At 65.2% G+C, this 14809-nt stretch overlaps 1 protein-coding gene across 1 annotated transcript; it reads right to left on the bottom strand.

Moving 5' to 3' along the window:
* Positions 1-4546: 4546 nt before the first annotated feature.
* On the bottom strand, positions 4547-13613 carry MEX3D (mex-3 RNA binding family member D). Its single transcript, XM_047848247.1, has 3 exons — positions 13530-13613; positions 12906-13377; positions 4547-6754 (listed from the first exon to the last, which is right to left on the bottom strand). Exons 1-3 carry the CDS (start codon positions 13611-13613, stop codon positions 5370-5372), a joined length of 1941 nt encoding a protein of 646 aa, XP_047704203.1. The 3' UTR covers positions 4547-5369.
* Between the last annotated feature and the right edge of the window lie 1196 nt (positions 13614-14809).

The following is a 14809-nucleotide window of genomic DNA, read 5'->3' as shown; positions in this document are numbered from 1 at the left end:
TCTGTCTCTCCCCGCCGCCCCCCGCCCCTTGCCAATTACAGCAAATACAAACACGCGACATCCCGTTCAATCTGAATTCCAGGTCAGCAACCAGCGCAAAATCTGAAATATTAAAATGAAATGATTCAGGTTAACTGGGCGTCCTGTATCTTCCAGAGTGATCGCTCCAGCTCTGGCCACCGGGAGCTCTTTTCCTGCGGTGGCTCCTGTGTCCCTTGGACACACCCCCATCCTTGGGGGCTGTTTGAACACATCCTTACCTTCCCAGACCACACGGTGTCTGGGCTCATTTTGTATTTCCGCTGTGCGGGCCACAGGGTCAGCCGTGTTTGCAAGGGTTTGGGGTAACTTTACCGCAGCTGCACAAATCCCCCCCAAACCTGCCCGCTTAAACCACTCTCGCTGGTTCTCCAACAGCGCTGGGCTCACAGGTCCTAACACCCAGGCGAGGGCAGGGCTGGTTCCCCGGGGGTCCCAAGGAGTCCTGTTTCCCCCACTTTTCCGGCTTCCAGAGGCGCCGCATCCTGGGCCCGCGGGCCCTCCCCATCCCCACGGCCAGCAACGCGGCCTCTCGTGAGGCCTCCCTCTGGTGAGGACGCTGGGCGCCCCAGGCACCCAGGGTCACCTCCACCTCAGGGGCCTGGGCTTGCTGCCTCCTGCACAGTCCCCTCTGCCATGTAGGTGACATGCCGCCTCCTCTGTGACCCTTGCTGTTTTGGGGCCTCCACACACAGTTATCCCAGTTTCTAGGCACTCTGGCCTTCCCTCCTGGTTCCTTGGTTGAAAAGTATTTCAAAGTCTGCATAGCATAGTACCTTCCCCGATGCTTCCTTGTTTGTGGCCATTTAAATATAATTAATGCAAAATTAAAAGTTCCATTTCTTAATGGCACAAGTCACCTTTCAGACGCTCAGTCACTCAGTGTGGCTGGCTGGCGGCTCTTGTAATGGAGAGCTCAGATCTAGAACATTCCCATCATCGCAGAAAGTTCTGTTGGACAATGCTGGACTGGAACATTCTAGAGTGATCCTGTTCGGTATAGGAGCCATCAGCCATATGTGGCTGTTTACATTTATTTAAACAATTTTAATATTTATTTGTAAGACAGAGTGCAAGCTAGGGAGAGGCGGGCGGGGGTGGGGACTCTATGCTGACAACAGAGAACCTGATGGCAGGGCTTGAACTCAGGAGCCGTGACATCATGACCCGAGCCTAAGTCGGATGTTCAACCGACTGAACCACCCAGGCGCCCCCACGTTTATATTTAAATTCTATTGGCCACTGAATTCCAGCATAGGCTGGTGTGACTTTCTCCTTGTAAAGGCCAAGGCCCAGGGGTGAGGGAGACAAAAAATGGGACTGCCGTGGAAGGCCTGACTGGGATGGATGAGACTAAAGGAGTCCCAAGGCCATGTTCCAGTTAAGCATTTCAACCTTGTCTCCCAGTGTTGTAACCCGTCCCTCTGACTACTCTTTGTCCCCTGAACGTGCCCTGTGATCCCATCACCTCCAAGCCTTTGCCACACTGTCTCCCCATTACCAACCAACCCCTCTATCTAGCCTTCCCCTTATTCCTGGGGCAGAATTCGTCTCTCTTCTTCTGAAGTTCTGACTTACCCACCCACCATCCCTCCATCGCTCCATCCATCGCTCCATCCACCATCCCTCCACTCACTATCCCGTCATCCATCCATTCATTCATTCACCCTCCACCTGTCTATTTACTCATCCATCCATCTATCCATCCATCCAACAAATACTAAGCACCTTCCAGGTTCCAGGCATTGTTTATTCTTCTGTTTGGTTTGTTGGCATTTTCCCGGCCCCAGAGGGGTTGTGTCTGCATTGATCCCCTCCAGAATGTATTCTCTGAGGGCACAGATGGAGGGCGGGAACTACTACAAGCCAGCATGTAACATACCTACAGGTGATTAAGCCCTGATTAAGCCCCCATATTGCAGATAAGAAACCTGAGGTCAGGGAGATGACATGCCCAGGGTCATGAAGCAGGAAGGTGGTCCGTCTCTCTTTAGAGATCCTTTCCCTACACTGGTGGGCATGAGGTGACATATCCCTCCCGTCCCAGGGAACTCTCAAGGGAACACGTGGTCATGCAGGTGACTTATCGTTCCCGCAGCGAACCCACTTTGCAGATGGGAGAACCATGGGGTTACACTTCAGCATCTCCCTGAAATCTGATGAGACACGGAATGGAGGCCTTCTCAGCAGATACTGGGTGAGAGTCACATTGATGTGCTGAGCCCGTGAACCCAGAGGGCGACGAAAACTTGTCTCAGTCTTTGGCTTCCCAGAGTGTGCCTGGATGTGAAGAAGCTGACCTTTTGCTGAGCATCCCTGACCCCAGGAAACGCTCCCCAGCCCTCTGGCCAGGAATATAGCCCCTGTAGGTGGTTATGAGTTTGAGTTACTCGAGCTCACAATGGCTCAAGCAAAGCAGGAGAGCTTACTGGCACTCATAACTAAGAGGTTGGGATGGACCGCCTTCAGGCACAGCTGGATCCAGGGCCTCAAATGGCAAGCTCAAGAACCCACCTGGGGTCTCAGCTTTCCCCGGGAGCCCCAGGAGCTCTGGCATCCACATCCCCGCAGTAGAGAGCGAGCACATCCCTCAGACATTTCTAGTAAGTTCTAGGGCAGCAAGAGCTGAGATCAGGCCCGCCCCTATTACATCTTTCAGAAACCCTTTGCTTGGGCTCCAGCCCCCACCCCCTTTCCAAGGACTTACTTTCGACCCCCTCGATGTCCCGTCTTTCCCTTGACCCCTCAGCCCCTCGAGGGGCTGCTTTCTTCTTGTGTCCAAAATGCCAGGGGGACTGGTCTCCACACTCTCACCTCCCACTGCCCCCGTAGCCTCCGGCGGGATGGCCACGGCCTGACTTCACCCCAGGTCGCCTGGGGCCACTGCAGCCGTGTTCAACCCCACCGCTGAACTGAGGGCCAGACCCCACGTCACGTGTCGCCCACCCCCCCGTACTGTTTCCCGTGGCTGCTGTAACATTGCTACAAAGCGAGTGAGAGGCATTTGCTCCTCACGGCTGGCTCCTTCCGGAGGCTCTAGGGAAGGTCCTCTGTGCCTCTTCCAGCCTCTGGGGCCCCAGGCGTCCCTGGCTCAACTTCACATGGCTTCTCTCTGTGGGGCCAGGTCTCAAATCCCCCCCTCTGTGTGTGTGTCCTTTTTTTAAACGTCATTTGAGAGAGAGACAGACAGAGAGAGAGAGGGAGAGACAGAATCCCAAGCAGGCTCCGCACTGTCAGCGCAGAGCCCGATGTGGGGCTCGAACTCACCAACCGTGAGACCATGACCTGAACTGAGATCAGGAGTCGGGCGCTTAACCGAGCAGGGGCCCCTGTATGCATGTCCTTTATAAGGATGCTCGTCATGAGACTTGGGGTCCGCCTTAATTCAGGGGGAGCCTCAGTTATATCTGCAAAGATCCTTTATCCAAATACGGTCGATTCACAGGTTCCGGGGCCATGACTCCACCAGTTCAGCCTCGATCCTCACCAGAGCCGAGAGCGTGGAGAACCCGTTTCACACGTGGGGGAAACTCCAGGCAGAGTGAACCGGAGCCCCAGGTGTGTGTGGCTGTTCGAGACCCACCCCGGGCTCTGCAGCCCCAGGTGCCGCTGGTCAGCTGGAGGGGCTGACGCGGCCACCACTCCCTGGGGACCTGCCCACGGGGTTCCCCATCCATCTGCCCCTCCTGTTGCCCCACCTGTCTTCCGGAGCCCCCCCCCCCCCCCCGCCTCCTCCTGGAAGCCCTCCAGGTGGCTCCACCACGCCTTCCTGGCTTTCCTAGCAGGCTCTGTTCTGCAGGCCCCTCCTCACCGCCCACTGAAGCCAGCAGCACGTGGGCCCCTGGCTCCCAAGCTTGTCTCCAGAGCAGTCCTGGGCCCTCCCTGTCACCGTGTCCCATGCCTCCTACCCCACCCTCCACTCACTCCCGAGCTTTCTTCCTCTCCTTGGGAACTCTGGTGGCACCCGCTGACTGCAGACGGTCCAACCCATGGTCCCACAGTCCCGACTCCGGGCCAAAGTCAGTCATCTAGTGGCCCCCTTGCTCCCCACTAGACCTGGAGGGTGAGGGATGGCATGTGTGGCTACAACTCAGACATCCTTTGGGGCTGGGAGGTGTTAGAACCCATGCTCCGAGTGGGGCTCCCAACCTGTCTCTCCTTCTGCAAAATGGGCTGGGAGACCCCCCTCCCCCCTCCCCCCCCCAGAGCCTGGCACCCCTCCCTCCACAGCAGCCAAAGCTGGTCCCATGGTCAGCTGTCCCCTGGAACGTGGGGGCCCTGAACCTCAGGAAGGGGGACCTGGCTGGACCACCTTCTCCGCAGACCCAACGCTCCCGTCTGGAAGCAGACACGGGGCCCGGCTTCTGGAAGAGCGTGGCTTGGACACGGGGTATCCTGAGTCCAGACGCCTTTATCCGGAAGATTAGGGGGTGAAGGGGCCGGATCTGAGCACCCCCTCCCCCAGCCCTCCCTCCCACGCCCACCTGCCCCATACCACGCCAAGGGCTCACAGGTAGCAAAAGGGCTTTATTAAGAAGGCTTTAAAGTCAAAAAATAAAACTCTTGATACAATTTTCTGAACCCTTAAGTCAGCTCAGCAAATATATAATCAGTAATTTAGCTGCGTAAGATGAAAGGTCCGTTACTTTATTTAAAATAAAATATATTTTAGTTCTTAAAATTTATTCCATAAAGTACATATTTCCCTATAAATTCCCTACATATACACAAGAGGTAAAAAGTAAAAGTTTTAAAAAAAACACAATTTAAAAAAATTTAAAAACTGACAACAGAAACCACAGCAGAAGGGTATTAATAATTAAAAACACAAAGTTAGAAATTTCTGGTTGGGACCCTCCCCACCCCCCCACCCCCATCCAGCCTGTCCCCCCGCTGACGTACAAAAGGGGAACTGGTGAGCCCCCCACAGGGAGTAAAAACGCATTGTCCTCCTAGGGGCCTCTGCGGAGGCCGAGGCCGCCTCCCAGGCCAGCAGGTCCTGTCTGAAATCCGCCAAGTCCCAAAGGACAACCGGGAGTTGTAAAAATCGGGTGTGTGTGTGTATATATATATATATATATATTTTTTTTTTTTTTATCTTCGTAAAAAGATCACCCTGGGGGCCGGGGAGTCTTTAGAAAGTGCAGGCAGACCTTTTCTCTCTGGTTTATTTCAACCTGTCGACTCAATACTGTTTATTGGTTAAGAACTGTGGTGCCGTCGGCGGCCGTCTCCACGCCTGGGACCGAGTTAAAGCTCGTCTGCGATCGCTGGCCGCGCCGCCCCCGCCGCCCCCGCGCCCGCCGCCCCCCACCCCTGCCCCGGGGCCGCTAGGAAAAGATATGAATGGCCTGGGTGGCGGGCGTGCGGCAGGCGGGGCACTCGGGCTCGCTCTTGCCGCAGATGCGGACGGCGCAGTCCATGCAGAAGAGGTTGTGGCCGCAGGGCACCAGCGCGGCCATCACCTCGCCCTCGGCGCACACCACGCACTCGCGCGCCAGGGCCGGGGCGGGGGCGGCCGGGGGCTTGCGGCCGCCGTCGGAGGGGCTGGAGTCCAGGGGGGGACACGCCGCGGCCGCGGCGGCGCCGCCGGGCAACGAGGTGGCGGCGGGGAAGGCCGGCAGCGAGCCCGGCGCCGGCCGCCAGGCCAGGGCGCCCACCGGGTCCGCGGCGCCGCCGCGGCGGGCCAGCGGGAGCTCCAGGCCCAGGGCCGCGGGCTCGGGCAGCGTGGGCGAGTGGCGCGGCGAGCCGGTCCCGCTGCTGCGCCGGGCGCCCGGCGCGGGGGGCGCGGGGGCCCCGTTGACGGCCGAGCAGCCGCTGAAGTTGGGCAGCGGCGCGGCCCGCTCGAAGGGGGCCCAGATGGTGGCCGCGGCGGGCACGGTCAGGTCCAGCGCCAGGAAGTCGAAGCCGAAGTCACAGTCCTCGGGGGCGGGCGGCCCCGAGGGGGCCCCCGGGCCGTCGCCGCCGAAGGAGAAGCCCCCGTTGCCCGAGCCGCCGCCGCCTCCGCCGCCAGCGCCGCCAGCGCCGCCGGCGCCGCCGTAGGGGCTGGCGGGGCCCGCCTCGGGCACCGGCGGCCCCCCGCGGCCCCCGGCATAGAAGGCCTCGGGGCCCCCCGGCGCGCCCAGGGCCGCGTCGCCGCGGAGACCAGCCGTGGGCGCCGGGGGCCGCCGCCCCGGGTTGGGGGCCTTGGCCCAGAGGCCGGCGGCCGTCCCGAGCAGGTCCAGACACACGTCGGTGCCGTTGGCATGGAAGTCGCTGTCGGGGCCCGCGTCCGTGAAGGCGCCCGTGCGCAGCGTGATGTGCGCCTCGATCTCCTCGCGCGCCCGGTCCACGTTCTCGGGCATGCCCGTCACGGCGAACACGGGCTCCTTGTCCCGCCCCGGCGTCACGATGTAGGTGTGCGTCCGCTGCTGGATGCGCTTGATGGTGGCGCCCTTGGGCCCCACCACCAGCCCCACCACGCGGTAGGGCACGCGCACCTGGATGGTGGTCTGTCCCGGCAGGTGCGGCGGGCCCTGCGCGGCGCCCGGCAGCCCGCCCGCCTTGCTGCGCGTGGCGCGGATCACGGAGAAGTGCTCGGCGGCCGACAGGATCTCGCGTTTGGCCATCTCCACATCCTCCTTGCGGCCAGTCACGATGAAGACCGGCTCCTCCCCGCGCACCGGCGTCTTGATGTAGGTGTTTGTCTTGGCCCGCAGAGCCTTGATCTTGCACCCTGGGGGTGGCGGTGGGGAGAGACAGTGAGGATGGGGACCCGTCCCCAGGGCAGCCCTTGGAGGAGCAGCTGCAGGGGCCCGGCCGGCGCGGTGGGGGGTGGGGGGAGGGCTGGGAGCCCCCACCTTGCTTGCTGCCCTCTCCACCCTGGCCTTTATCCTCAGACACGCATCTCGGTTTCCCCTCTGGCCCCAGGCTGGAAGGTGGTGGCGGCTTTGGCTAGAAGGCCAGGAGGACCCCACTGCGGGTTGAATGGTGCCCCCCAAATTCACGTCTACCCGGTACGTGTGAACAGGACTGTATTTGGAAAGGTCTTTGCAGGCGCCATTAGTTAACAGGAGGTCGCAGGGGAATGGAGTTAGCCCTGAACCCAGTGACAGGTGTCCTTATAAGAGGGACACAAAGACAGCGATTGGGACGAGGCAGCCACAGGCCCCGGGCGCAGGGGACCGGCGGCCACCACCAGAAGCTAGGTGAGCAAGTTCGGGAGACGATCCCCCTCCTCCTGGAGGGAGCGTGGCCCAGCCAACACTTTGCTTTCGTATGTCCGCGCTCCGTGGGGGGATTCGTTTCTATTGTTTCAAGCCACCCAGTCTGTTCTGTCAGTCCCGGGACGCTAATGCAGACCCCCGACACGGAGTCCCCATCAACACCTGGGATTTTCTCCTGGCCACCTGACCCCCCCCCCCCCAGCCCAGCCCACAGGGAGCCCAGGTCTCACTCAGTCTCTTGCACCCTCACTCCACCCGAAGGTCCTGTGGTCCCAGCCTCTGAGGGGATGATGCTCACGGACACAGCACTGCGCTGTCGCAGGCCGGGCGGGGGGCCTGACACCGTGGGGGGCACCGGAGTATCGGCGTGCAGCGTGGGCTGAGAGGCCTCGGGCTGTGACGGGGCGCCTGTCCAGGCGTCTGACACCCCCACCTCCTCTCTGGGGGGGCCTTCTGAGACATCCTGAGTCTGGGTGACCCCTCCCCCCCACCGGCTCTGGGCGGCAAGAGGGACACGGGGATACTGTTTCAATACAGAGGGCGCCCCGGTGAGGATAACACTGTTGCCGACTTCTCAGGTAGAAGCTTACAAGGCTGGGGGACCAGCGCACCTGCCCTGGAAGGAATCCAAGATGCACCAGACAGGGAGGACTGCTCGGCGTGAGGGAACCCTGGGAGGTGGCAGGGTTGTCCCAGGGGCAGCCCCACCCTGAGCCCAAGGACAGCAGGCCCGTCCAGAGCTTTGAGCAAAAGCACAGCCAAGTGAACGGGGTCGGAACCCTCCAGGGGAGGGGGGACGGGGGAGGGGGGAGGGGGGGCGTGGCCCATCCCCTGGGTCCCGAGCCCCCACCCCCGTGTCCTCCCTCAGCGGCTCACCGCCTCACTGGCATCCCCCCAAAACCCACCCTGACCCGGACCCGTCTCCACTTCTGTCCAGATGGTCCCCTCCCCACGTGGCGGCTGGTGGGTAAGCTTTCCAACCACACGTGTCAGTCCGGACCCTCTCCGGGGGCTCCGCCCGCCCTGGCCTCCCTGCCCCCACACGGCCTTTACCCTCCTCAACAGTGTCCTCAGTGCCGCCTGCCTGCACCCCCTTCTCTGCATCCAGTCACCGCCCAGCGCCCCTTCCTCCAGGAAGCCCATACTGATCGCACCAGGGTCCCAGCACACACTTCTCAGCCTACTTCCTGAGCTCCCCCTGCTGGTGGCCTGTGAGGATCAGCGCACCGGGGTCACAGGGGCCGCTCAAAGGACCGTCCCGTGTCTGTTTCCTCATGGCTAAGAGAATGGCACAAACTGACCCGGCCTCATGGGTCTGGGGCCACAAGGGCCACGGACTGGCAGGTGCCCCCAGGCAGGTGCCCAGCCGTCACCTGCGTGTGCACGGCCAGCAGGCCCGTGCAGAGGACAGGGAACAAGGCCGGGAGAAGGGGTGGGGGGTCACCGGAGCCAGGGCGGGAGAGGAAACCGGCGTGGGGGGGGCGCCCCCTGCGCAGGGAAGCAGCCCGGTTCCCCTCACACAGAACTGGCACCCATCCCGCCCCCCCCCCCAAAAGGTGGCCCTGGACGGAGCCTCCAGCGGCCAAGAGGAGACGCATTTCCGCAGTGACACCATTTGAGCCAAGCCCCACCCTCGCCGAGACCCCAAGAAATGACAGAGTTTGAGGGGGCGGTGGGGCCGCCAGGTCTGGGAAACCGAGGCCCCGAGCGTGAACCAGCCACCTTCCCGCCCTGGTGGGTACAAGCCAGTGAGGCCAGAGTGCGTGATGGCAGGGACCAAGCCTCCCGCTTGGGGGGAACCCTGGGGGCCACCACTTACGGCTGGTCCCGGGCTGAAATGCAGATTCCCGGGCCCTGCCACCAGGAAGACACCTCGGGCAGGTGTGCCCGGGGGGGGGGGGGGGAAGGGGGTGACCACCCTGAAGCTGTCTCTGCCCCGCCCCAGCACCTCCCACCTCACTGCGGTTGGGCCCCCGCCCTCGTATGGGGTTGCCGAGGGTCCCCGTGCGGAGCCAGGTCCCAACCCTCGTGTGACCTCATTCTGGGGTCCTGGCCACCCGTGTGCTGCCCCAGGGACCCCACACAGAGACCACAGACAGGCCGGCCCCTGCAAGGAGGACCCGAACCAGGGACTCCCAGGGTGCCCGGCAGAGGGAACCGTGGGGGCAGAGTTCGGAAGCAGGACAGCGCTAGGGACACATCCTCACAATGACCAGTGCAGTGCTGTCCCCAAGGCAGGGCCCCAATGGGCTGCAGTCTTGTGGGGGGAGGCCGCGTCACCGTGGGGCGGTCTGTTTGGTGGGCGGGGGGAGCTGGCCCGTGCGGGCGACGCGGGCACGGCAGGCCAGGTCTACGCTCACCAACACCAGGAACCCCCAACCCAGAGCCAGGGGACCCCCTTCTTTCTGTGCCCCACAGCGGACACACAGAAACAGGGGGGCCTGGGCCCCAGCACAGCTCCACAGCGCCCCCGACTGCCAGTAAGAACACCGAGGCCCGCAGCGCTGGGCCCGGGCTCCGGGGGGGGTCGGGGCGGGAGAGCAGTGGGCAGAGCAGGCTTCTCCCCACTGAGAGAGGCCAGCCCGAGAGCGCGGACCCCAGCCTGACGGCCGCAGAGACAGAGGGACCCGGTGTGGCTGAGCACCAGCTCGTCTCTGGTGTCATTCACTCCTTCCTGACCCAAACCTCCAGGCAGCTGCCCACGACTTTGACCCAGCCCAGCCCAGCCCCACAGGGACACGCCCAGCAAGGGTGCAAGCTAGCCGGAGGCTCCGAGGAGGACGGGGCCCGAGGCCACACCTGGGGCAAGTGGGCACCGGCCTCCCAGGTGACCTTTGCTGACAGGCTGGAGGGAGACCACCCTGACTCTTTGTGGAGTCTCGCTTTTCCTGCCTGTAAAATGGGGTCGTGTCCCCCCCAACCCTGGAGCCGTGGGAGGTAAAGTCCTCTCCTGGGCCCCACCTCTGTTCCCTGCGGCGCAGACCGAGCCCAAGGGACTAAGGTTCAAATCCCAGCCCTGCTGACCCGGCCTTGGCCCGTGTCTCTGTCCCCCGTGGCCCGCAGCTACAGGGAACCTTCTCTGGGGGATCTCTTGAGGCTCAGCGGGGCGGGGCAGGCCGAGGCCCCCAGGCAGGCACCTTGTAGACGCTGCAACCTGAGGGAGGAGAGCGAACTCTCGGCGTCTGTGGTCGCTTACCCTGTCCCCCCCGGAGGGTGCGGGAACCCACTCTAAGATTGAAAACACAGCTCAGGTGAGGGCCGGGGGAAGGGTCGACCCCAGGTCTGTGCGATGCTGGCCTGGCCACTAGGGGACGGAGTGGTCCTGGGCCCGGGGTCTTGAGGAGTTCAGGGCCTGCGCTGGGGAGAGCCTGAACAGTAGGAAGGGACAGGCTTCGTGTCCGGGAACCCACAAGGTGGGGGGCAGATGGGGGAGCGGAGTGGGGGGGGGGGCAGGACTGGGGCACAGTCTTCCAGGCTGTGCTTGGCAGCTGGGCCGGAGAAGACGGCAGCCACAACTGGTCCTAGGGCTGAGAGATGCAAGGTGCCAGCCAGTCCCGAGGTCACGCTTCCCCACCGGATACCCCGCGTCCCGCTTACGGGACGTACCACACGCCAGCCCGGGGCTACGCTTACAGCCGTCCTGCTTGAGGGGCGCCAGGCGGGCTCTGTCTGTTTAGCGGTTTAGCGTCCGACTCTTGACTTCCGCTCGGGTTACGATCTCACGGCTCGTGAGTGTAAGGCCGGCACGGAGCTCTGTGCTGACAGGGCACAGCCTGCTTGGGGTTCTCTCTCCCTCTCGACCCCTCCCCTGCTCAGGTTGGCCCGCGCATGCTCTTTCTCTCTCCCTCTCTCAAGATAAACACATAAACTTAAGCACCAAAAGCGCTCTCTAGCTTGGGAACCCTCACAAATCCCCCGAGGGAGGTGCTGTCCCCCGACCCCAGAGAAGAGATCCCACCCGCCTCGGGTCACGGGGCCGGCCCAGTCTGCACCCCGACAGCCTGCCTTCCTGTCTGCCACCAGCAAGACCCCAAAGGGACACCCAATAAACGGGTGCCAAAACCACCCAGGAGGTCGGGCGGCAGCTTGGTCCCCTACAACCACAGGCATAGGTCCGGGCGCTCTCTGCTTGACTCCCAAGAACACTGGTGTGGGCTCGGCCTGTCCGGAAGGACCCCCCGGGTGCCAGGACACGCGCGTTCACGGGGAACATGCCCTTGTGCTCTGGGGTCGTGTCCCCCCAACCAGCCAGCAGATCAGCCTAGTGATTTTGGACAACAGCCCCCGGGGCTGGGTTTCCATGTCTGCCCCACCCCCGAGCCCCCAGCCCCCAGCCCCGGGCAAGGCTGGTTATACCTCCCAGGACAGGTGTGGGGGACCGGGCCGGGAAGGGACTGCAATAGGGTGGCGGCGGGAAGCGTCAGGCTGGAGTCCTGCTGTGCTGTCCCCTCCCCTACCCCCAACTCCTGGGCCCTCACCCAGGCACGACATCTGCACGCAGAGCAGGAGGACTAACTGGGCAAACCACCCCTCCCACCAGGAACTCCCAGAGGGCAACGTGTCGGGGGCGCCCCTACGGTCCCTCTGCCCCTGGTGGCAAGGTGACAAGTCACCGTGCGATTCAAGCCCCCCCACCCCCCCTCTGGCTCCTGTTACTGAGTCGGCGCTCCAAGGCCAGCCTGTCCTGCAGCACCATCTCAAACCCCGCCCAGACCCCACCCCACGTTCTAGAACCTGGCCTCCGAGCCGGGAGCGGGGCACTGAGAGGTGCAGGCAGGAGAGAGCTGGGGCTGGGGGCTGCCGGCTGAAAGGGTGGGTGGGCGTGTGTCCGGAGGAGCACTGCCCACCATCCTCCCGCCCGCCCGCAGCTCCAGGGCCAATGAGCGGCCGCCGGCCTGATGTCACCCTGCAAATCTCAGACTGGCTCTCTAACAAAGAGAACAATGGGGCGGCCACAGGGACTCTCTGACAATGCTGTTACCAGGACCCCCACACCCCGGGGTCTGCTGCCACGGCCTGCCAGGGGAGGGCTACGAGGCTGGACCCCAGGAGAGCTTTTACAGCTGGTCCTTAAGCATGTCCCCAAATCCCCGACTTGGGGCTGACAGTGGGGTGGGGATCCTCATCCTGTCCTCCGGCCCCACACCCCCAGCAGGGCCCCCAGGCTGGCAAGTGGAGATGTATACCCTCTTTGTACGCCCAACTTCTGTCTCGACCCTGCCTGAGCCCCCCCCCCCCGCCCCGCCCCCAAGCCCCCCTCAAGCCCCAGCGAGCCCCGCCCCATGCCTGCTTTGGGTGTGGAGCGCCCACCGCCCAGCCCAGCCTCCTGGTCCTCGGATGCCACCGCTGGCGACCCGGGACCTGGGCAGAGGTGCTGCACGGAGGACCTTGACCCGGCTGGGGGCGTCCAGACAAAGGCAGCGGCGGCCGGAGCGCAGAGAGGAGGAGCGCGGGCTGCGCCCAACTTTCTCGCGCGGCCCACGGCAGGACAAAGGCGCACAGGCGGCCACTGAGGCCCGGAGCCCACACGCGGGGCGTGGCCAGGGTCTGGCGTCCGGCCGCGGGCAGGGCAGGGCTGGGCAGGGGCGGCCCCCTCCCCAGGGCGAGCGGCGCGGGGACCCCGGGAAGCTGGGCGCGGCGCCCCAGACGGCGGCCACTCACCCTGGCGACCCACGATCTCGGCGACGTGCTCGGAACTGGGCACGGGCACGCACTCGGTCATGTTCACGCTCTTCTTGCGGCTGCCGATCACGTTCATCTGCTCGGCCAGCAGCGTCGAGGGGCCGAGGGCCGCGGGGTGCGGCGCGAAGCCAGCGAACACGTCGGGCGGCGACGGCCGGGGCGGCGGCGGGCTCACGTCGGGCTCCAGCAGCGGCAGCGAGCCCGGCGCCACCGCCTCGGCCACCGCGGGTGCGCCCGCCTCTGGCCCGTCGGGGGGCGCGGGCTCGGCCGCCGCCCCGCCGTCCGCGCCGCCCGCCGCCGCCCCGCCGTCCCCGCCGCCCGCGGCCGCCCCCTCGTCGTCCGGGCCGCCCGCGCCCCCCAGCCCCAGCCCCGAGAGCTGGTCCAGCGCCAGGCGCAGCGCGGCGGCGGCGGCGGCAGCGGCCGCGTCGTCGGGCGCGGCCTCCTCGGCGCCCTCGGGCAGGGGCGGCGGCGGCGGCGGCGGCGGGGGCGGCGGGGGCGGGGGGGGGCGGGCGCGGGCTGGGGTCGCCGCCGCCGCCGTCGGGCTGGCCGGTGGAGCCGGGCATGGCGGCGCTAGCGCTCGGGCCCGCGCCCCTGCCTCTCGGCCGCCGGCCGCCCGCGCCGCCGCCGCCGCCGCCCGCGCCGCCGCCGCGCTCCGCCTCTGAGAGCTGGGCCGCCGGCCCCCGGCATCCAGCGGCGGGGCGGGCGCGGCGGGCGGGGCGGCGGCGCGGGGCTGCTCGGGCCGCGGGCGGCGGGGCGGCGCGACTCTGCTTGCTGCTCGGCGGCGGGGGCTCGGCGGCGGCGGCGGCGGCGCGGGCGGCGGCGGCGGCGGCGCGGACGCTGCTTCCCTCCCGCCCGCCCGCCGCCCTCCTCCGGCCGCCGCCGCCCCCGCCCCGTGACGCGCGCGCGGCCAACAATGGGGCGCCGGCAAGGCGCACGCGCGCGCGGGGCGGGGCGCGGTCACGTGGCGGGCGCGGGCGCGGGCGCAGGTAGGTGCCCGCGGGCCGCGGCTCCCTGCGCGCGCGGCTCCTCTCGCTGCCCAGGCCTCGCACGCGCCCGCTGCCCCCCTCCCCGCGCACGCACCAGCCCCTCCCCCAATTCCCCTCCCGACCTCGGGGGGTGCCCCGGCGGGGGGGGGGTGCTGCCAGAGCCCGCGCCTCCGCCACGTGGGTGGTGGTGTTTCCCGACTGGGGGCGCCCTGGCCCGCGGGCTACCGAGAGCAGCCCGGTGCGCCCACCCCCAAAGTCATCGTGCGCCCGCGGCCCTTCCTGCAGCGGCCCCTCGGGTGCGGGAAGGAGCCCTCCGGCGTCTCCCCGTGCGGTTTCTCACGCTAAATGAGCTGGGGGCAGCCTCCGAGCGGACCCGGCCCGGGCTCCTGCCTGGCTGTGGAACCTCCTCTGGCGGAGGACACAGGTTCCCGAGGTGGGAGAGGGAGCGGCTGGCTCCTTTTGCCTGCCCCCGGCTCTCCCCCCTGACCGGGGTACCCCCCACCCTACCCCATGCAGGGCCTGAGCCACAGCCTCCTCCACCCCCTGTCAATTCTCCCCACATCTCAGACTTCTCTGACAGGCGCCCCTGACACTGCTGCCTGGGTGCCCACGCCTGGAACCTTCCCCACCCTAAAATGTCTTTTTTCCTGACCTCCAGGTTCACATCCAGCCTAAGTGTCTCTCTCAGGGTCCCAGACTTCTCTTTTGTGCACTTGAACACTCATGAGTATTTAATCACTTGTGATAACTTATGTCCAGTGCCCTCCCCATGGGACCAAGTCCCCCTGGCAGTGGGGGGGTGGGAGGGCCTGGAGGGACCTGCAGATGGGCAGATTGGCGCTCCCGCTCACCCTCCTGGTCTCCCAGCCACAGGCCTTGTCCCCATCACTCCCACAA

This window comes from Prionailurus viverrinus, unplaced genomic scaffold (assembly GCF_022837055.1).
Source record: "Prionailurus viverrinus isolate Anna unplaced genomic scaffold, UM_Priviv_1.0 scaffold_60, whole genome shotgun sequence".
Taxonomy (NCBI): Eukaryota; Metazoa; Chordata; class Mammalia; order Carnivora; family Felidae; genus Prionailurus; species Prionailurus viverrinus.
The sequence above is the reverse complement of the archived record's forward strand: the minus strand, read 5'-3'. Positions and strand labels throughout refer to the sequence as shown.